Source organism: Calonectris borealis, chromosome Z (assembly GCF_964195595.1).
Source record: "Calonectris borealis chromosome Z, bCalBor7.hap1.2, whole genome shotgun sequence".
Lineage (NCBI taxonomy): Eukaryota > Metazoa > Chordata > Aves > Procellariiformes > Procellariidae > Calonectris > Calonectris borealis.
Window position 1 is genome coordinate 31853378 of NC_134352.1, and position 23074 is coordinate 31876451.

General features: G+C 47.3%; 2 protein-coding genes across 3 annotated transcripts; one reads left to right on the forward strand and one right to left on the reverse strand.

Moving 5' to 3' along the window:
- Positions 1-346: 346 nt before the first annotated feature.
- Positions 347-6717, reverse strand: THAP1 (THAP domain containing 1). Of its 2 annotated transcripts, none has more exons than XM_075138361.1 (3): positions 6365-6717; positions 5643-5838; positions 347-2472 (listed from the first exon to the last, which is right to left on the reverse strand). In XM_075138361.1, the coding sequence occupies exons 1-3, from the start codon at positions 6433-6435 to the stop codon at positions 2005-2007; spliced, it is 735 nt and encodes a 244-aa protein (XP_074994462.1). In that variant the 5' UTR covers positions 6436-6717; the 3' UTR covers positions 347-2004. The 2 variants fall into 2 exon arrangements, with proteins under 2 accessions (XP_074994462.1, XP_074994463.1); XM_075138362.1 differs by lacking the exons at positions 5643-5838; positions 6365-6717 and adding exons at positions 5101-5210; positions 5289-5584.
- A 3021-nt stretch (positions 6718-9738) lies between these two features.
- On the forward strand, positions 9739-22674 carry LOC142075162 (transcription factor JunD-like). Its single transcript, XM_075136190.1, has 2 exons — positions 9739-11279; positions 17320-22674. Exon 1 carries the CDS (start codon positions 9774-9776, stop codon positions 11112-11114), a length of 1341 nt encoding a protein of 446 aa, XP_074992291.1. The 5' UTR covers positions 9739-9773; the 3' UTR covers positions 11115-11279; positions 17320-22674.
- Positions 22675-23074: the final 400 nt, after the last annotated feature.

Here is a 23074-nt window from a genome sequence, read left to right on the forward strand (position 1 = left end):
CCAGCCACGGGGGTGTGGTATTGCAGCAACCCACCCTGCCTCAGGAAGTCACACTTAAATTCCCAGAGAGTAAGAAGAGAGGGTATTTTGCAGAGAAAACAGAAGCAGTCTGCTATCTGGCCACACATGCCAACAGCATAGCAACAGTTGTTTAAACGGCTTTTCCTTGTCACTTTTTGAATTTGAGCATTTTCAGGTTTATTTTAAGTATAAAACGTAACAGCAACAAGACTCGGGAACACTCTGAAAAAAACGCAGCATCTAAACCAGGGAACTACTTTAGGAAAAAGATACAAAATGTCAAGCTAGTTTTGGCAAAGTCCTTGGAAAAGAGGAGAGAGAGCAGTTAAAAATCTAACACACCATTTGCTTTTTATTTTTAATCAGGTATAATAAATGTACACAAAAGGATGCATCAGCATTTTTGTTCATCTTAAGTATATGAAATGGTAGGGAAAGTAGATACATGGCATAAGTGAGGTCGTAAGTATCAAGACTGGTTCGAAACATTTCAAAATGTCATGCTAACAGGATATTAAGGGAAGCTTTTAAAGCCATCGTGGACAGGGCTTGATTAATGTCAGAGCTAGAATCCACACTACACACAAGTTTGACATGGACTGAGAAAAGCCACTTTCCTCGTGTCTAATATATCCAGGAATTTCAGCTGTGAAGGCTACAATAGAGTTAGCATGATGCCACTTTCTCTGATTTTGAATGAGTTCATTGACTAAACAAATTATTAGACAGTAAGTGCAAGCTGCTGCACTGCTTTATCATGCTGAATTCACTTTTAGAAAGAGTCTTAATAAGGCTGAAGGAGAGGCAGCAGCATTTGAGATATTAAAAACCAGTCTAGCACCAAGCAACTCCCAAAGTCTAATTCCGTAACTGCCCTTTGGTGGATGCCTTTTGGAGAGCAAAGAGAAGGAAAAAAAAAAAAAGGAGAAAGAAAGAAAATCACAGTATACTGCAATGAAAGTCACAAATGCCTGACACCCTGGACAGGTAAGAAAACATCTTCATTTCCTGAAGCTACACATGGTTGAAACGTGAGTTAAGACCAACAATTTCAAACACGAGGACAACATTCTACCCCTTACAGTGTTTATGTGAACGTCACGCTCCAACATACTGGGGACTCTATATTATCAGGGTACTTTTGAAAAGCAGTCACCCTGAACAGTACACTGACTTCTTGATCCTGCCAACAGTCCAATAACATATATGTTCAGTGCAGCACTGCACTTCAGGAGTATTTTTAAGTACCCTTAAAACTAAAGCCTCTTCTACAGCTCTCTTCAGCTGTGCTAATGAACTCTCCTCATCTCCCTCACAACACACACGTGGTGAAAGGTTACTTCAAAAGAAGATATAAAAGAACATACCTCACCAAAGGGATCCAGGAATTAGACTTTTTGCAGTGCTTTGAAGGCATAGCAAACTGAGGTTGGAAGTTTTCCCAGGCTGAAACGTGTATCTTATCTTTATCTTTCTGCAGCACTTGCAGGTGTTCTTAGCTGGCCTAATTCTGCTCCTTCTGAAATCAGTGAAAATTACTTCCTGGGGATCACCAAAACCAACATTAAATGCCTTGACAAAGCTTTGCACTAAGTGTACAACAACCCCAAATTCATTCTCAGCCAGATTCAGTTCCCCATCCCCAGTAAGCATAAGACAGCCATTGAAAAAACAAAAAGAAAAAAAAAAGAAAAAAAAAACCCACAGATTTTAAATGTATTCAACCTTGCATCCTTTCCTTCTGTAAAGCAATTCAGATTTTGTAAACTAAATGCATATTCTAATTCTGAGATGCTTGCACTTTCAATATACTAGAAGTGTATCAAACTGAAATGACAATGAAGAAAAAATGTGATCTCATTTGTATGACTGTGTATTTACTGTTTTAGAATTCTGCAGAATCTTACACACAGAATTAGAGAGCATTTAGTTTTTAAACTAAATTTCTTGGCCTAGCAAAGTGAAAACTGATGTTCGTGACTTCTAGGCAGGTACTTCTACAACTTCAAAATAGTCATTGGGCAGAATCACATAGCCTTTTCCTGCCAATATGTCTTTTTCTTTCTGAAACTGAACAATCTCTCTCAGTTTTTCAATTTGTCTTTCCTGACGCCGGCATCGCTGTTGCGCTGTCTTGAGCTTCTTCCGCAGTTTTTCAACTTGTTCCTCCAGCTGCTGAATTCTTTTTCGCTGATGAACTGTATCCTCTACAGTATAGTTGTGATCACAAAAAACAGCAAGATTGCTAGGGGTTTGGAGAGGAGGCATCAATAATCCAATACTTGGATCTACAAATCTGGCATCTATTTGAGACAAATGAAAAGAAGGAGTTGATGGAGATGGCGGTAGTACTGGAGCTGCTGGTGGTGGTGGTGGTGGTGGCGGCGGCGGTGGTGGCGGCGGTGGAGGCGGTGGTAGTGGATCTTCTGGCTGTTCCGCAAATTCTTCAGGCTAGAAACAACAAGAAAAAAAGGTACATTTTCATGCTTAACATTGTTTACAATACAACTCCCTTACTACAGCCCCAGAATAACATAAACAATCAGGACTGAAATTAATAAAATACATTTCAGAGCCTATGTTTTCAAAATTGACAAACGGTTCTGGGCCTGTTTTGTCTGGCTTCTCAACTGGAGATATTTTTAAGCAGCTTCGTTTTCAGGGCTCTTTGAAAGTCGAGTCCTTGATGTCTCACAGAAATCAAAAACTGAAGAATGTAGCAATTACTCTCACTTGAAGACTTGCGTCAAATACATATCCACGATTAGCTAAGAAGCAGGAACGCAGACTGCACTTCCATAAAACTCATCACTGACATCCCATCCCCCTTTGTCCCTCCTTCTTTCTGCTGCACCTTACCATCATACACTTTGAACCTATCAGCTAACTTAATCAAAAACAGCGGATAATGTTGTGCTGAGGTAGAATAAGGGTCATCTACTGAGGGGGTTGATAAGTCGGCAGAGCAGAGAGGTAGACACAGCAAGGCCTGCCTCTCAACAACTGGAAGGGACTGTGTCACTGGTTTCGGGCTGCAGTATAAGGGTTTGGTTTCAAGAGACGTGATGAGCCAAAATAAACAATTCTTCAACAGCAAAGCAGCCCTCCCAGCCCTGGTATTTACTCTTTGCTCAAACATAGTAAGCTGCTAAGACGACGGAAAGCTATTCGCTCTCCCACCATCACTGCAGAAATCTTCTGCCCTTTATTAAAAGTCAAAACAATGCAACACGAGGTGTGACCTACACCTGCGCTGGTGTGTGGATGGAGTGAGAAACAGGACTGCATGGCTGGCAGATGGGATGGAGAAGGCAGAAGCACGATTCTCCCTTTTGGCAGCAGCAGAATATTGATTGGCTCAACTCCACACGAAACTGAAATCTTTATCATACTGCTCTCGATAGGTTCACTTGTACGGTTCAGGACAACACAGATCCCTCACCACTTCAGTATAGGCCAGAGCAGAGAAACAGATTCTTTCTGCCCCAAAGGAATGCAGTGTAATTCACAAATGCTTCTGTGCACATGATGATAATAAAAAGCACTGTTTAAACAAAAGAGCTTGCATATCGCCTGTCAAAAAGAAAGCCTAAGACATTCTCGGTGAGAGAGGCACTGAACCAATTTTCTAACTACCCACCTGTTGCCAATATTATTACTACACATAAAAGCATAAGGACAGGGACAATGTTAACTATACGAGCAGCTGACAATCCTCATCTTCTAAATATCAAGCTCATCAGATCTGAAGGTCATGTCATTAACTTCTTTGACTTAACATGCAAACAAGCTAATACTTGATATTGGGGGGTCTAGATATCCCTCTTGTACAAACTACAACCCTGGGCAGAGAGTAACTGAGAAGGCGGTTTTGTGACTGGTGCTGAAGGGAAGTTTCATATGCACTCAAATATTACTGATCACTTTGAAGTGCAAAACCAGCCAACTACCAGTCTTATTTCTCAATTACAAGAAATCGCTGCTAACAGTGTGCCCATCTAATTCACACATGAATATTCTAAAGAGTTTGACTCTATCACTTTCAAACTTTTCTACTAAAAAAACAACAAGGCAAAGATGTAACTGGCAAAGAGAAATTCACCCTTGTTGGAAGCTGAAGCAAAAATCAGATCATTGCTGGACAGCTGATTTCATACAGAGACTTCTATTTGCAGCTTGTCCAGCACATGCCACCTCTAAAATACGTTATGATTGTCACAACGTATCACAGAGAACAGATCGTTGGTATCACTGACACATCGTAAGTGAATTCTAATTACTTCTTCCAGCCAATAAATGGTTCTCTGAAGACATAAGTAAGGAAAAAGAAAGTATTTCAAATTACATAATGCAAAAGGTAAAAAGCTGTATTTCAAAATCAGTGTGGATTCAATTCCAAAACAACCACTACCATTCTTTGTTACTATGTTATTTCTTGAAGACATGTGGCAGTTCATTTAAAAGTGCTGTGAGACAAATAGGAATAGCACTAAATCCTTCTCCATAATTAAAAGGGACTCTTCCGTGTTTTTGTAGATCCAGGCATGGTAACGAAATGGGGAATGTGGCTCACCACTAATCCCGCTGCACCGATTGCACTTTTGCAGATTACCCTATACACCGATTCAGCTTTCAGACTGAAAATTTTGAAGTATTTCACACGTGACAAATAAAATGTGTGTCGTACAGGAAAGCATAATCAAACAAAAACTTAACACAGCCGTATTTACCTGGAAATTGTCTGTCTTTCCTTATATACCTTCTGCTTATATTCTCTTCTCTGTTAGTAGCCACTTTCCATTTTTCAAATACATTCCCTTTTCATTTCTGCATCAAATCCAATATTGTGCATAACAAGAAAAATCAAACAGGCAAAAGTCCCAGTTTTCCTCTGTGGACTTCATCCCATTACAGTCTTCACCCCTTAGACCTATCATATCCATTCTCTCCTTTGCCACTTCCTCTACAGCAGAGTGGCAAGAGATCTAATATTTTATATCCTTTATAGGAGCTAAGAATCAATCTTTTCCATTCTTGTCTTGCAGTTATTACCTCAAGAAGGAAGAACTCATAACTGACTTGCATCTCACGGTCAGCTGCTTTAGCAGCACAGTGAAGGGAACACCACATCACACAGGAGGCTACCATCAGAAGTTCAGAGACAGAAGTCAGGGACCAGTCTGGCTTACCTTAACACAACGTAAATGTTAAGGTAAGACAGATACACAAATATGCCACAACTTAACTACAGGGCAACACTTTCTTACTTTGCTGCCGTTCCATTTCATTCAGCACAAGGTTTTAACCGACGTTACGCTGCTCAGGCTTCTGCGTATGGACACAAGAGCAGGTCAGAGCTACTGCACATCTGTACAATGCCCGACGTGCTCCAGAACCTCAGACGGCCCACATCTCTGCTCTTGTCAAAGCAAACGAGCACAGCTGTTGGACACGTCTCAGCCACCACAGCCCCCCACGTGCCTCCAGGTGCACATGCTCCGCCGGCATCCTTCACAATCTGCATCTTCTCCCTGCTGCTCTGCTACATCAAGCCCTGCTAGGCTAATATGAGCAACATACATGCGTTCCAGTATCTTAAACTGTGAGTGCTTTGGGTTTACCTTTTCACTGGGTTCAGTATAACAAAATATTGTGGGCACAGCATTTTCTTTCAGAAGCTTGTTGTTGCATTCCCTTTTAAAGCAATCGGGAGTAAAGTGTTCTGAACAAATGCTGCTATACTTGGTTGGCTTGAAGTTTTTCCTTTTAACAGCAGCTTCCCATTTCTTGCAAAGATCAGGTCTTGTAAGAGGGAACCTGTAAATAAGAAGTACTTTCAGCTTTTCCGGAAAGCTTTTTAACACGGGGTCGGGTCACAGCGAAGCACTGCTGTGCCTCACTGCCCGATCGCTCGGTTCTTCCTCTGACGGGCTCATCTTCGGAGCCAAACCCCTCCTGCCTGCCAACCCAGAGGGCGCACACGCACCGGGCCGGGGGTCTCGGCCCTCTGAAACCCCGGCGGGGGGGGGTGTCCCCCCCTCCCCGCAAAAGGCAGCAGGAGCATGCTGTCCCTCGGCTTGCCTCAGAGGGACCCCCGCCCGAGGGAAGGCGAGGCGCTCGGGGCCCGGCGGGGCTCCCCCATCAGCGGCCGCCAGCGACCGCTGCGCCCCGCCCCCCATGGACACGCCGCGCGCGACCCCCCCCGCCTCCCCATAGACCCCGCGCGCGCGCCCGCCGCCGCGCGACCCCTCCCCTCCGGGCGGGCGCGCGCGCGCGCGCCACGGCCCCGGCCCCGGCCCCGCCCCCACCGCGGCCGGGCCCCGCCCCCGCCGCCCGCGCTCACTTGTGGAAGGAGATGGGCTTCTCTTTGTCGTATCGGTTCCGGCAGCGGTAGGCGGAACAGGACTGCACCATCCTTCCTCCCCCGCGCCCGCCGCGGCCCCGCGGCAGGGAGAGGAGTTCGCGGGCGCCGTTAATTCACCGCCGGGCGCCCATCCTCCCCCTCCCCCCCCCGCCCGTGACCCTCCGAGAGGGACAGAAACGGGACGCGGCCTCTCCCAACTCCAAGATGGCGGCGCCAGCTTCAGCGCAACTCTCGCGGTAGTGGCGGGCGCCGCGCTCGCCCATTGGCGGTTCTGCGCGCGGGGGCGGAGCCTCCCCGGCGGGCCCTCCAATCGGGCCGCCATCTGCGAGCGCGAGGCGAGGTTCGCCGCGCTCCGCCTCCTTCCCGGCAGCCGTGCCCCGCCCTCCCTTCACCCCCCCGCCGCCACATCTGGGCAGCGGCGGCTGCAGCGACCAACGGCCACCTCCCCTCGCCCCGCCCGCCCCGCCCCGCCCCGCCCCGCCCCGCCCCGGCCTCCCGTGTCCGCCGAGGAGCCCCCGCGGGGCTGAGGCGTGGGGCGGCCGGCCCGCTCTGGGGAAACCCTCGGGCCGCGACGGAGGGGGCCGGGGCCCACCCCGGGCCGAGGGCTGCAGAGGCCGGCGGGAGCAGTGTCCGCGCTGCGGCCGTGCCCGCAGGGAGGGAGACCCCCCAGGGGGGCGATGCCCGGGGCCCTGGCCGGGGATGCTCGCCCCACCCGGCAGGCAGGGCTGCGGGCGGGCAGGCATGCGCAGCGCGGTTGTCAGACGCGCGGGAAGCTGGCGCTGTGAGCCCCGGGGGGTTTCCAGGCTGTCTTCGGCAAAAAAAAAGGGGGGCGGGGGGCGGGAAGAAAAAGAAAACGACAAAAAGCCCACATTGCCATGACACACAGTTGCATTAAGGATGTGTAAAACAACTCCGTTTCGCTCACCAGAACTTGGCTTGCAGATACATGGGCAAACATTAGGTAGCAATCTAAATAAATCGATCTGTTGTTACAAATAAGTTTATTTCAAGCAGCTTCTGCTCTTCCCTTCTGTAGGCTCACCTTCCAACTCTGCATTAGATCAGTGAGTAAAACCATCCTACATAACTGACCAACAGGTCTCGTCAGAGGACTGACGAAGGGACCGACCTTTAGTGTCGTCTCTGTCATCCACCACATCATATCTAGAATTTCCGTGACAATGACCCCAGAGCCAAGTGAACCTCCCCAGCTTTTTTCTGTCCCCACTCAGGACTTCATTTTCTCCTCAGTCTACTTTCCCTCTCCGCGCTTGCTTTGTAAGGGAAAGAAGAGAACCTGTACTGACTTTAGCTTGGAGGCTGCGGCTTCTCTGCCTGGACAGCCCTTTTTGCCTGGCGGCGGCGAAGGTACCAGTCACTGCCATTTGCTTGCCCAGGAATACGATAGGAAAAGCCCGTACAGCAAGCAGCCGCAGCTTCCACAATGCCGCTCGCATTAGCTGTTTTCAGTACTCGGTGTTGGCTGAGCACTGCTGGCTCTGCCCCTCTGCTGCTAGGTCAGCCAAGAGACAAGGAAACAAAAATAAGCTCTTTCTAGCACCACCTTCCTCACCAAGAAAGACATGCTTTCTCCTCCCCTATCCATGCAAATGCCTCTGTTTCTGGTTTTTGCCTGATGGGTTTCTCCTTGCTGGAGTCCTGCTGCTGCCAGTTTTTCTGGGCAGCGATTCTGCCCCAGCCTCAGGGAGCGGCAGAGCGGGGCTGCCCCATGGGAAGATGAGCTGTGGGTGGCCGGAGCCAAGGCGGTGGCAATCACCAGCCTGGGCAAGGTCCTGCTGCGCCTGAGCAGGGCGGGCAGAGCAGGTACTAGTGGTTGGACCCACCGACACACCCAGACAAGGCGAGGTGATGAACCAGGTACAAGGTCCACCCAGGGAGTCCAGGCAGGAGCGGCGGGAGACGGTGCCAGGAACAGAACTGGAAACACAGGTCCGAGGTCCACCCAGGAGATGGGGCGGGAGAGAGGAACACCTGCGACGTAGCTGGGCAGGGACTGAAGGCCCTGGGCTGAGTTGAAATGGAGTGCCTGTCCCATGGGCAGGGTGTGTAGCTGAGGCCCCAAGGTAGGTGAGTCAAGGTCATCAAGGCCTTAGGGCTCTTGGACTTTGGTCCTCCTATGGATCTGAAGTGCCATGTCTGGGGCAAAGTCCTTCCTGACTTGACAGCGGTGTCTCTGCCTCCTTCCGCGCTCCCGCTTTTGGAGTGAACCCAGGCACAGTGGAGGCACAGCGTGGCCATGCACGCGGTGGGGCTACAGCAGAGCTCAGAAGCGTCGCCAGACTTGGAGGGAAGAGGCACTTGGTCCTGATGTGCAGGGAGGAAATGTCGGGGGAGGAAGAACGAGTAGATTGCAGAAGGATGACACCTGACTGAGGAGATGCTGGTGGATCCCACCATGGATGGGGAGAACCGGTGAATGTGTAGGTGAGCCACTGAGGCCCTCGGTCAGCAAGCCAACTTAACAGAGAACTTTCAGCAGCTCTGTCAGGATCACATTAGTATGCCCAGCAAAAGGGATTTTTAAAAGTCTGTGTGGAAAGCAATTTCGTCATCCTGTAAGAATTTCGGAGACTTGGAGAGGAGCAGAGGGAATTGTCTCAAGTGAAGATGACAAATAAATACCACCCCCAAACTGAAAAACGGTACTTTGACATTTCAATAACGTTGAAAAGACGTCTAAGGTGTTTCGAACTCTTTCTCTGAAATTTTTTTTTTCAGAAGAAAAGCTACACCAGATCCATCTCCTTCTTGCGAGCGGCTTTTGCTTTGACAAGTCGGCATATTTCCCAACGGCCCAGTGTTTCCCTGGCAGACTTCCCAGCCCGCATGGTCGGGAAGCGTTCACCCTCTACACTTGCACTACCCTGTGCCCGTCCATCACAGACCCAAAGCCCGAGCACCTGCCCACAGCAGCCGCCACGGGTGAGCTTTGCTCGCTTTCCTCCTGCAGGACGCGTGCCGTGGCTGGCGCATCCCCGGGTGATGCCCACGGGAAACCCCTCGTCCCGAGTGAAGCCCCCGGCAGCGCCTCCTCTGCCGCACCGCAGCCGCGGGGCGAGTTTTCGGGAGGAAGCAGCGCGGGTCGCCCACGGACAACCCACCGTGGCAACACCGGAGCTGCGGCGGGAAGCCCTTCCGCGCAAGCCCGGCGGGCGGGGGAAGGAGCGGGGGGACCGGCAGGCGGCGGCGGGGCGGGCAGTCGGCGGGCCCTGGGCGTGGCGTGGGGCCGGCGGCGCCGGGAGGCGGTTCAGTCCCCGCTGCCAGCCGAGGGCGGCGGGCCCCGCGGAGCCCGCGCCCAGCCCGGCCCTCACCGGAGCCGCCGCCGCCGCCGCCGCCGCCGCCGCCGCCGGCCGGCGAGGGCGGCAGCATGAGCGGCGGGCGTAGCGGGCGATCCGCCGTGAAGATGGAGGCGCCGTTTTACCCCGAGGAAGGACTGGAGCTGTTACCCGACTTCGTGCCGCTACCGGGTTTCGGTACCGCCGGCGGACCCGGAGCCGATGCAGCGGCGGCGGCGGCGGCGGCGGCGGCGGCGGCGGCGGGGCAGAAGCTGCTGCTGGGCGCCGGGAAGAAGCGGGACCTGGCAGCCGCCGCCCCCGCGCCGCTCCCGGGGCCCTTCGCCCTTCGCCCGCCCGCCGGCGCCCGCGGCAGCGCAGCGGCTCTCCGCTTGCTACCGCCGCCACCGCCCGCCGCCGCCGCCCCGCCGCCGCCCGCCAGCTCCGTGGAGCCGGCGGGCGGCGGCGGGGCGGCGGCGGCGGCCCGCGGCGGCCCGGAGGCCGCGCTGGGCTCGGCTGCGGAGCTGCCGCTGCTGAAACTACCGCCGGCCGCCGACCTGGAGCAGCTGCTGATCCAGGGGGGCGCGGGGCTGGGGTCCGGCAGCCCGGGGGCGGCGGCGCCCGGGGCGGGGAGCGGCGGGGCGGCGGCGGCGGGGCCGTTTCTCTACCGGCAGCCGGTGACGCAGGAGCAGGAGGGTTTCGCCGACGGTTTCGTTAAGGCCCTGGCCGACCTGCACAAGCAAAACCAGCTCCTGGCGGCGCCGCCGCCGCCGCTCTCCACGCCGGGACCCTGCTGCACCGCCCGCCCGGGGCCGCCGGGAGCCCCCGCCGCCGCCGACCCGCCGGCCGTCTACACCAACCTGAGCGGCTTCAACCCCGCGGGGCCGCTGAGCCCCTCGGGCAGCGCCTACCCCGCCGCCTCCGCCCCGCCGCCGCCGCCGCCGCCGCCGCCGGGCCTGGCCTTCGGGGCGGCGGGTCTGGGGAGCGGTCGGCTGCCGCCGGCGCGGTCCCTGGAGGAGCCGCAGACCGTGCCCGAGGTGCCGCCGTCGGCGGGCGGGGAGGGCGGCAGCAGCGCCCCGACGCCGCCGTCGCTGTCGCCGCTGGACGCGGAGAGCCAGGAGCGGCTGAAGGCGGAGCGCAAGCGGCTGCGGAACCGCATCGCCGCTTCCAAGTGCCGCCGGCGGAAGCTGGAGCGCATCGCCCGGCTGGAGGAGAAGGTGAAGGCGCTGAAGGGGCAGAACGCCGAGCTGGCCGCCACCGCCAACCTCCTCCGCGCCCAGGTCACCCAGCTGCAGGGCCGCGTCCGCAGCCACCTCTCCTCCGGCTGCCACATCAACGCCGCCGGGCATCCTCCCCCCGCCGCCGCCGCCGCCGCCGCCCAGCCCCGGGAGGCGGCCCCCGAGGCGGCCGCCGCTCCGGAGACCAGCGCCTGCTGAGGAGGGACGCCCCGCCGCCAGCCGGTCCCGGCTGGAGCCACCGCCGGGCCGAGGCGCTCGCCCGCCGCCGCTCGTCTGTTATTATTATTATTATTAATTATTATTATTTATTTGCGCCCGGAGAAGGCGGTTGCAGAAGCCGGGTGTTGCTAAGCGTTTCCCGAGGTCTGTGGATGTTGCGTTCCGCAGCGAGGGTCTCCGTTGGGTGGTTTTGGGGCAGGTGGTTGGTTTTTTTTCAGTGAAGTACTTGAGGTCTGTAGAGATTTTGGAAATTAAGGAAATTCCTGTTTACAGAAAGATTCAACTTTATTTTCATGGGGGATATAAAAAGTGTGTTTCCTAATACACCTTACTGAACTGTATAGCAATGGATAAGCTTTTCAAACCTAAAAAAAAAAAAAGCCAGAATCATACCCTTTTGAAAAGATGTGCGTGTATATATATATTTAAAACATAATATGGCTATGTATATTTTCTTGGTATTGATAAAGAACTTTTTTAAAATACTGTCTTTCTCTAGAGCTTTAATTTGCCATTGAGAGTTAAGACAACTATGTGGGTGCTCTTGCACTTGCACGGCTTCGGTTTTAAAATCGAACCCTGGAGGGAAATGATTTTTGTTGTAAATCTTAAGCAGGATGAAATGCATTGCTGACTCAGTCATATGAAAATACTTTTCTAAACTGTATGCTCCATATTTCTTGTGCCAGTGCAAACTTGGGGCATTGATAGTTATTTATTGAAACTTGAACACTTTTGGACGTTGCCTAGACCTTATTTTTCTAGATTACACATTAGTAGTGAAAACGATTACTTTGGCAAGAAGAGCTTTACTTTTTTTTCCTTCACTGTGTACATTCCAGTAGTGTTTGCTCTTTACGTAGTATAGTAACAATTCAGTGCTATACGGAAAAGGGCTCAGATTTGGGGTGGGTTAGCTATAAAGGTGGTAATTCCATTGTATTCTGTTCGAATAAATCGCAGAAATATTATGGAGAAGTAGATTTATTTTTCAGTAGAAATCTGTATAACTTGCTTCTTGGTCTACTTTGTTCTAAAGAAACTTTCTGCAATACTCTAGAGACAGAGTCAGCGCTAGAGCGTGAAATGTTTTTCTGGTTGGGAAGAATTGGTGTGATTTATTTCTTTGTCAAGATTTTCCTAGTAGAAGAGAACAGCAAAGGAACTATTTCCTCTGATTTGACATAATCCTCAACAAGTTTTTGAAAGCTTTAGGTCCCTTGCTCGGTACTACTGCCTACCTTGCTTCTGCTGCACCTGTGTATTTTGAGCATAGCCGCTAACGCAGCGCTGTCGAGCCCTGTGGCGTGGTGCAGTGGGAAGGGTCTGTCGGAGTGTGACGCTTACCCCACCAGAACCCCCTCGGTGCGGGGGCCGCGGGCCGGGCCTGCCGCTGGGGGAGGGCAGGGCTTCTCCTGAGCAGATCCAGCTGCAGAGCAGGGCCCGCTCCCCTCTTTGAAACTGTGCTAACAACTCTGCTTGAACTCAGAGGCAAAACTTACATGGGGATATGTGTCTGTGCCAGCTGGTGAAAATGGGGGATCGTATAGGAGCCAAGGGGGCATAGACATCTTTATGTGTACAAGCCATTGCTCAGATCTGTTAAACCCACTCAGGAGCTCTTACTTCTTCTGAAGGCCACACTTGATGCTTTGAAATTCAAGACGAATGGGATAGACTCACAGTTTTTCTTGCTTTTATTGGGGATACGTGAGTGCTATCTGTTCAGAAAGTTGAGCTGCAACAGTCAAGTGTGTGAGCTTTTTCTTTTAGTGCATCGTCATTCCTGGCACACGTGTGAAATTACATGACAATGCATAGTAATTGTGTTATTGTAGCTGAGATGCTCTGAGGATATTTCTTTTCCTAATGCATATGCAAATTAGGTAGAAGCCATATTAATCATTGTATAACTGTCTAATCATGTCACCAGAGCCTTTTTCGGTGGTTGAAATGATTACCTGTAACAGTACCTTCTGCTGTTAGAAATACCAATGAACAGATAAAAAATTATTTTGATCTTAACGCAGGTTTAAAGACTTCTTAGAGGCATTCTGAACAGGACAGCATACGATCTGTAGCACTGCCTGTTAGATAATAACTGGGTAAAAAATAAGTGGGTTTTACTATGTGGCAGGCATCAGCTGTCTGCAAAGATGCTGCAAGACTGGAGAAACTGATAAAGACTTCCCCCCTGCCACTTACCACCACGCTTTCTGTAGTGAGAGAGGTAATGCTGCCCGGTAGATACATTGATGTGAGATGCTTAGCTTTACTGTATATGTAGTGAGGTGGTTTTTTTTAAGGAACCCTGGAAAAATTCGTAAAAATTACGTGAGTGTACACTGCAGTTTCAGTTCTTGTATTTGCAAATGAGTGTAGGGCTAGGTAAAGATCTTGGGTAGGACACAGGGCAGTGAAAAATGCAGCTTATTTTTACTTATTTTACCATTTCTGGTCAGAATAAATTAGCATGTCCAAGGAGAAGTGGGGGATCCATAAGACATGGGAAATCACTGCAATTCCCCTTCCCAGCCAAGGGCAGGGCTATAATGGGCTGTAACCTGGCAGGGTTACAATAAGCTTACCCTTTTCAGCATGGTAGTGTTAAAGCTGGAAACCACCACAGTTACCTCTCTCCTATTTGAACTTCCTATAAAAGCAGTCCTGCGTCCAGCCTCTCGAAGATCTCATGTGGTAGCTTCTTTGATAGCCTGCTTTGTGGTCTAGTTGACATCTGTTAGGTGGTAGAAGTGCTGACAGTCCAGCTCTGATAACCCTGGTGACTGACAAGAGGTTACTAGTGAGGCTGGTGGCTCCAGCTCTCTGCCAGAGGTGGCTATTCTGATAGTAGAGTTGTCTGAAAGAAACGTGTTTTCTGTAGAGTGACAGGTTACCTTCATAAATGCCTTCTTTTATCTGGTATTTAGGCTAAGACACAGGATCTAACACTGACCTGACCAAAATCTGAGAATGGTGTGGGGTGGCTGTTTTTTTTTCCCTATTGGTTCTGCTAGAGGTTCTTGTACCTATAGCAGAGATAGGAGTGGATCGCCTAAGCACCTAACAGTTTAAACCAATATAACAAGACTCAGGAGTGCTTGCCTGCTGCAGCTTTTGTCAGGCTTGATTGTTACTGTCTTCTAACATGTGCTCTGACTTTTACCCCTGCAGGGTTCCTAAATCTTTAAATATGGCTTCTTTATTTTGTCCTGCCTTTTTTCTTCAGTTCATTGCAGCATTTTTCATGTCTATTTCTTTTAGGTTTTGATTTTCTGCCTAAAACTTTGGTCACTGTGAGATGCTAAAAGATAGATACTGGGTAAAAATTTTCCAGACTGTTTATATGATTTGCATCAATGTAGCTCCATTTTAGTAACTGCAGGCAATTGGTTGTGTAAGTGTTACTGTTAAAAAAAAAAAAAAATCAGCTCATGTTCAGTAGAACCTCAGCATTTTTTAGCATTTTTCTTCATCCTTCAAAACTGTACCATGTTTTGTTATACTTGTGCACACTATTCGCTAGTCCTTACAAAGATTCTCACTGCATGACTTCATTTCTAGGCTAGCCTTATGCCCTTCTGATCTGGTTTTGCATTCCGGGTGTGAACCCATGACAAATAAATATCCCTCTTTGTTTCTTTACCCTAGGTGTAATCTCTGCTCTGGAGATTATGCAGTCCTTTCCTTTGTCTGTTTTTGTTGGTGGATGCTTGCTCCTGTGCACATCTTGCTTGCTGCTCATCAGCAGATTTTGAATGCGCTTGAACCGATGTCTGGATCTAGATGTGAAGTGCCTTCCTATTTAGGTGCTACAGCAAAATAGTTTGATTCATAAATGACTTCCATTTCTTTGAATTGTTATCAGATCTTTTCTGTCTTGGGGAGTAGGAGGAGGAGTGTTTGTGGTGAGAGAAGTCTTGTTCACTCCTTCCTTGGGCAGAGGGAGGAGCTCCCATCAGATCTGCCCCTGCTTGTTGTAAGTGCAGGGAAAGTACTCTGCTACGACTGACTCAAATTATGTCATTACTAGAAGAGTGGATTGGTTTGCTCCTCAGCATAGAACGGGTAGTGAAATCTGTCGGGTATCCTAAGGTGTCCAGACAGGTCCGGGTGGTTGACGAGTGGTTCTTACAACTTTCACTGTGACTCCAGGTCGAGCCTATTTGGCAGGCTTAGAGAGCAATTCCCAAAACACAAGTACTTCGCATACTTTGAGACGTGTAGGTTTTTGGGAGTGATAAGTCCTGATTACCAAGAGGGGTGATTCTAGTGGTGGTGGTGACGTTTCTGTCATGAGCCTTTGATGGTTCTGCAAAAGGTAAATACCTCAAAGGATTTGGACTCTTCACTGCATGTCATAAATCACTGTGGACTATCATGCACTGTTCAAGATCAAAGGATGGCCCTGCTACAATTCTCCATTATCTTGATTGTGTTTATGTCATTACTGAAGGAATAATCATGAGGCATCCTTTTTTTTTTCATTTAAATATCTGATTGACAGCGTCCGTCTCACCTTTGACAAAGGAGTGATCTCCCAAAGTCAAGCCCTGAGGCATTCTGCAGTTTGGAGATGTTAAAGTGGAAATTTTATTTGGCAACTAATCAGTTACATAGCTCGATGATACTTTCCAAATTATTGTATAGTGTTGTTCGGTGGTGTCTGAAGTACAGATGCATGCTATGTCTGAATTACTAGTTATGCTGAAAATAGTGACTTGCCTGCCATAACCTGAGTCTTGGCTGTTTGAATCCAGTAGCTTTTTAGAGAAGATTTCTCTATACCTGAAATTAATATGCAAGAAAAAAAACCATCTTCTTGTAACATAAATCATTCTTCAAAGCATTTTATTCGTCCTTCTGCTTCTGGAGTGTAAGTTAAAAAAGAAAAAGTGATGAGTTACATTTTCGTTTATTCTTATGTGCAGCTGTAACTGCTGCTGGATAATTTTGCTCTTTCCTTACTTGATTTTCTAAGTTTCTATGTTTAGCAAGTGGACAAATTGGAGTATGACATATCTGTGTACGTATTTGATTTGTACAAAACCACTTGCATTTTCCAAGTATTTTATGCAGTTTTACTGTAACCGAGAATGAGCGTTGAAGAGTTCCTAGGCTATTTTGACACTTGTGGGCGCTTCATCAGATCAGTATTGTGTGAAGTGACTGTGCATCTTCCAGCAGAGGTGGACAGTAAAATCTGTCAAGGATTCACCTTTTTTAACATTTGGCAAGACCTCTATCAGCAGAAAAAGCCTTGAACAGAAAGCTTTCACAGTGCATAATAATCCTGCAAATGTTGGCTGATCATTCTAATGCCTCAGTCACTTGCTGTGGGGCTGCATCAGGGTTTACTGTACCTGATGCAATATGATAAATGTTCCTGTGACAAACTGCAGAATCTAAAGTTTCTTACAAACTTGTTAATCTTACTGCACATGGTGAAACTTTACTGTGAAGGTGTTGGTGAAGTAAATCTGAATTTATGGAGACTTAGGCCGTTACGGTACATTATGGGAGACAAGAGGTGTTACTAATTCTCAGTTACTCCTGTCCTGTGTTTCAAAGGTCTCTCTCTTTTTATCCTGCCTGTGAAGTGGCTTGCAGCTGTTTGTGCTGTGAACCTCTCTCTTCATAATGGCTGGTGGTACCTTGGAGGCGGGACAGAAGCAACTTCTGCACAAAGTGGTCATGTGTGACAAACTAAATGTAGGTTTCTGAAAAACACTGCATCAGTGAGTGCACAGTGGAGAACCTGTCCGTGTGTTGCTAAGAGAGTCTAGAAACATATACACCTAATTCATAACGAGGGCAGCTTTCCGAGACACCATCCTGTTGACTTGCTACAAGCATTGATCCTTGCTGCTTGCTGTAGTCTGGAAGCAATTTTCCTAAGCTATTGCATACCAGAAGTTTACTTTCTGCATCAATATAATCACAAACCGGATCTCTGCTTGGATGTTGAAACAGTCCACTGCATGTCAGTCAACCAGAATGCCATGCTCTAGCTGTCTTCGCAGGGTCCTGCTGAGGAAGCAGTGGTGGGGAGAGGAAGGAAACCAGTCTAGGATCTGTATCTTCACACCAAAGCCGTGTTTTGAAATGCAACTTTCTGTTGAGTGGTCTTGACAAAAGTGTGTCACTGGTGTAAAAGCACTGAATCTTGGTCTTCTGCCTGCAGGGGACTTGAGTTCTGGTGCTGGAGTTCTGCTTTGGATGGTATCCTTTCAACTCAATGCTGGCCACTGATACAGGAAAAGCCAGCAAATCCAACCTTTATGAACAAATTCTTCTGAAGCACACAGATACCTGCAAACACATGTCAAGGTGTTGTGCACAGACACTGGCATGCATAGAGAAGGGCATGGCCAAATGGAAGAACTGTGACTTTCTTAGCTGCAGCAGTACATGATGGGGCATCTTCATATTCTTTGTTGTGGTCGAGTTCACCCAGAATAAAACTAAGCTGCAATTCTGTGTGTGATTGCAAGGTGATTTTTTAGATTTCCAGTCAAATTGGAGGACTGTCAAATCCTGCAATGCTAAATTAACACAAAAAGATCATTTATTTTAAAGTCACATTTAGCCTTAATGTAATCTGAAGTGCTGCAGTTCATATGTAGTAATTTGCTGCAAAGTGAAGGGAAGGTTATTATAAATAATGTTTGCAAGGGAGCCACCCTAAATAATTACCTACCTGCCATTTGTTTTTTGTCTGTTATCAAAAGGTCTGTATCCATAGCGTGGCTAGCTGTAAATTGAGCTTTGCTCTGAATTTCTAGTACTAGTAACAAACATGGTCTGCAATAGCTTAAGGAGTATGTGTGCTGGCTAAATGGCTTTTCTGGAGCAATTACGATTTCTGTAGGAATGCTTTGGAGTGATGGTTGACTATGAAGCCTTGCTAACACATGGAGATAATAGATACGACCAGTTCACTGTGCACTAATACACTGCTAGATTTTGATATTTAGCACACTGCTGATAAGTTTTACTGCTGCTGTTACTTTTTTGTTAAGGACTAGTTCAGGGTGGAATTGTAAGCCACCTCAATAAGGTCCACACGGTCCAGAGAGCTATGTCACTGGAGATCAGTAATAGGCCCTCCATCCTGTCCCAGAAAAAAAATCTTTGGTTGCAGCCTTTGTTTGTTTTGGTTTTGGGTTTTCAAGTTTGGATACTTTTCTAGATTAAGTCCTATTTTACTCCTTCCTTGAAATTTATTTAAATAAATTTGAAAACCTTTCTGCTAAGTACCTTGAAGCATCTCGTGCAACTGTTCAGTTACAATCAGCGAGATTGTGATACTACTTCTGTCATAGATGGAGAAAGCTGAAGCTGTTAAAAGTCAGGCTTCTCACTGCATCCATGAGATGAGGCCCTTAGGGACATGGTGTAGTGGGCATGGTGTGTTGGGTTGACGGTTGGACACGATGATCTTAGAGGTCTTTTCCAACCTGTATGATTCTATGATTCTATGATTCTATGATTCTATGATTCATGTTCTTAGACCACGGACTGAACATTCGAAAAATCATAACCAGTAGCTTGAACTCTGTAGAACTGTTTGCTGCCATTTTCTTGTCCTCTTCAGAAAGCTTCCCACCGCCCTGAGGGATGTGTGGCCCTCCTGCCCGACATGGAAAATTGACCTTTAAGAATGAACAGTCTTAAAAAAAAAGGCTTATAAAGGTAGTCTTGGGGTTTGTGCAGAGCCTTTTGAAGGATAACATGTTGAGCTTGAGAACCTTTCCCACACCTCTGTTTCATAAATCTCCAGATTTTCTTGTAATGCAGGACACAAGCAACGTGGTGGCATAGAATAAAGTTAATGGACTGTTCCAGAGAGTGTATTTAGGATACCCGTCTTCTTTTTCTCTAGTAACTGCTAGGGAAAGATACCAGTAGAAGATACTGGTATAAAACTTGCCCTTCTTAATGAATAGAGCCAGAGGTTGAACTCCTGTTTTTTCCAACTTTTACCATTTAATATCCTTCATGGAAGGGTGGCAGAAATAGTGGGAAAATACTGACTACTGGAGAGTTAATTAATCTTGTTATATAAAATATGTCACATAAGCTATGGGCATAAGTAGCTAGGATACGTATTCTATTTACAGTCTGTAAGATGACACCTTCAGAACAGGGATTCATAAAATGCTGCCTAAGTGTCATTACCAGTCCAGACCATTTGTACCAGTTACTAAAATGGTATTGTAAATCCTTGCAATGTTTGAAAGTCTTTCTGGGCACACTGTAACTGAAATGACAGCACAAGCTGGTGTGTCTGTGGTATCTTGGTATACTTTCCCAGCAGGCCAAAAGTGCGTAATAAAGTCTACTTTTTTATTCCTTTCCCCGTGGTAATAGTTAGAGATGATAGTTGGAGGAATCGGCAAGAGTAAGAAAAAACAAGGAATCCAAGGAAGAAATAAAATTTATCTCCGACACGGTATTTAATGGAAATATTTATTGTATGCTTAAGTGGTGGAGAATTAAGATTGCTCTTCAGAATGCTTTGTAGCTTGTTTCGTTTTGTTACTACTGCTTAAGTGTCTTCTAAACTTCTCTTCTTTGGAAACTGTGCCCCTCCCTGTTTGGCCTGACTGGTAATTTCACACTTACCCTTATTTATCTAAAGCCATGGCAACCACCATACTGAAATGTCATCAAGTAAAGTCCAGGTCTGAATGCTGACTGATGATGCAAAGGTCTGCTCTCTAATAAAACGCGGCCCGTGAAGGACGAGCTCCAAAAGGCAGCTACGCCCTGTCTTCAAGCATTTGCTCTAATTTCAAGGCTTTCCCATGTGGTGTTGCTCAACATGTAGCAAAACAAGTTCTTGCGAGCCCCTTGAGCATTCCTCCGTATGTAACAGATTAGATATTCAGGCTTCGTTGATTTTTTCCTCCCCGCTCCCCCCAAAAAAAAAAAGCAAACCAGACCAAACCCGGAACGAAAGACCCAACACAAGGAAATCTGGAGAATTGTTTTGCTTTGTTGCAAAGCGCTATTTGTTAATGACAGAAACACTTAGTGCAGTTCTGACATGTGAGCCATCAATGTAAACACTTGCACCAGTGATTTTGCTTCGGTTGCGCTTAGCCACTTTGTAGGGGACAAAGGGAAGGGAGTAAGTGTTGCAATATAGTATTGTGCAATTCCTGGCTTTCAAATAGAAAATGATGAGCACGTCTGCATAGGCCTCTCACCCACCAAAATTTGGCCACTGATTCTTACCACTCCCACTCTTCTTAATTAGGAATGGGTCTACTGGCTTCTTAAGGTCAAAAGGAGAGAAGGGTAGAGATCTTACGAGAGGGGAGTATCAGGGCTGTTCTGCTGTGAAAGGCCCTGAGTCTCCTGGGCCTTAAAACTCAAGTTCATCTGTTAGATTACCTCTAGTTTATGATGTCTGAAGGTAATCCTTAGGCTTCCTATGCAGGGTCTTGCCAAGAAAGGCGGCTGGGGCTGTATTGCTGGATAAGTCTCCTTGGTGAAGTAGCTCTTCAGCTTTCTGCTTGTGTCCGTCTGTGGAATTCTAGGACGTTCTTCCAGGGCAGTTTCTCTTTCCTGGAGCGGCTCATCTAAGGCTAGCTTGTTCTTCCTGCAGTTTCTGCCTAGACTGGAAATCTTTCTGAGGTTTAGGGGACCTACACGTGCCCCCGCTGTGTGGTGTGCGGGATGGCTCGAACATTGTATCGCTCGAAATAGACCCCCTGCGAAAGGAGAAACTCCGGATAGGTGCAGACTGGGAAAGATGAAATCCGTCATTCTTCGAGCAATACGTCTTTGCATCAGTTGAATAGAGCAACTAACTCCCATCAGCTAAGAAGGAGAGAGATCTTGGGCAATAGGACCCAGCTTTGAAGGCGCTCGGTGGTTTCTGGTGCCTGGCTCTTGCCGAACTTCCGTTATGCAGAAAACACTTAACGCCCTGCAGCACCGTGGGCCTTGCAATATCGTGGGCTGGGGCTGCTGCTAGGACCACGCAAGTCCTGTGGTCCTCGCTGGGAGTACAGTCGTGCCACATGCTGATCAACGGACCAAAGGGATCTCCTGAAAAGGAGAAGCAGCCCCTCCCTGCTGGGTAGCCAGCATCCCCAAGCTCTCTTTTTGTCCAAAAGGAGAAGTGTGAGCAAACCGCCACTTCCTACAGCTCTCGAATCCAAACTGGTTCTTCCCAGGCCTTCGGGCATGGCACTGAAACTTTCTCGTTCAGGATAGCTGTTCAGAACGAAAGGTGGAGACAGAGCAGTTCAGATTTGGCTTTGCTCTTCCAGCAGCTTACGTGCAACTAGTCGGTGGGTGGTTGTCTGCCTACATCCTTTCCTGGGTTCTTGTAAGTTGGGTTTACATGTACCTTCTTATTTTGCCTTATTAAATTAGCTGGCACAGAGGAAGCCTCTGAGAAACCCTTTCAAAATCTCTGCTTTAGGAAGAATTTTTAAAAATTACAGTATTTTCATAGATTTAAAAAAAAAACCCGAACAAACAAAAAAACAACAAACCACAAAACAAATGACTTTGTATGGATACAGAAATACTTCCCCTTTTTTTTAAATCTGATTATTTTGGGGAGCTCTTCAAACAGGTGTGCTGGCAAGGACATTGCACACAGATGGAGGTAATAATAGTGAAACAAAATTCAGTAGCTACTCATTTGCTGGATTTGGTCAGGAGAGGTTTATCAAGGACACTTCTGACAGCTTTTTTTCTGATGTGGTGATTTTTTTTATGTAAACAGAAGCTACAGGGCTTAATAATGTACAACTGAGGATTATGTCCATTGTAATTTTTTTACGTTACTTTTACAAACTATGTAGTAGTATATTCAAAATACTTATTTCTGAGATAAAGTGGACAATATTAGTTGGCATCTTGCACTTGATTAAATGTAAAACATTTTCTTAATTTAGTGATGTGTTTAGGAGAATACTGTAACTTATTGAATATACAACGGTGATAACTGTGTTTACAATAATTTTCCAATTCCTACTGTTCAGTGGTAGCCAACTTGTTTAAGAATTAGAAGTAAGGCATACTGCGATTGGCAATCTTGGAAAAATTAACTCAATGCTGCTACCACTAAATACTGTGGGATGGATACCATGGGTTTAAATGGCAGCAGAATTGTATTCCAAGCCTCTGTCTTAAGTACTTACGACTAAAAGGCGACTTGCCTTGTGCTCATTTATGTATCCCTGTGTGTAGTACATCAGTTAGAAATCTGTTAATGATTGATTTGTAACACTAGGACCTTCATGGAGATCACAGTGGGTTTTTTGTTTGTTTTCATTTGTTTCTGAACAGACACTTAGACATTTTGGAATGTATAACATTGATCCTTGTGCTGGAATTGTTTACATGCAAAAAGGTATTTATGATTTTTTGCAAACTGCAATGTGCAATTTTGTACATGTGTTTTAAACTAAAGAGTTTATAAGGAAGATATTGTATGTACAGTACTTGGACATGAGTATTATTTCTTTGATATAAATATCTAGAGGAAAATTAAAATTGCTTTATATTCATATTTTTGGCTGTGTTTTTCATTATTTCAGCAAGAAATTTAAAAGTCAGCTTAAGGCATAGTTGTAATTTTGTTGGAAAATCCAAGAAGAATTTATTGATCTGGGCTTTTTAAAAAATATTTAAAAATCATGCTTAATATGCTGCTTCTTTCGATTGTATCAAGATTTTGAAGTGCAAGGAAGGAAGAATTTCTTCTTGTAAAAATGCTGCTCTTCAGGATAACTTACCTATATGCTAGAGCAGATGCAAGTCAAAAAGTAAACTTTTAAAAAGAGCAAAAGAGGAGAAGAGAAAGTCCAGCTCTGGTGACATCAGGTTTCAGGCCATTACTAAGAAAAGCTGACTGGAGTCGTCAGCGCTGTGGGACAGGACTCCCGTTGCCCATGTCTTGACTTTTCTGT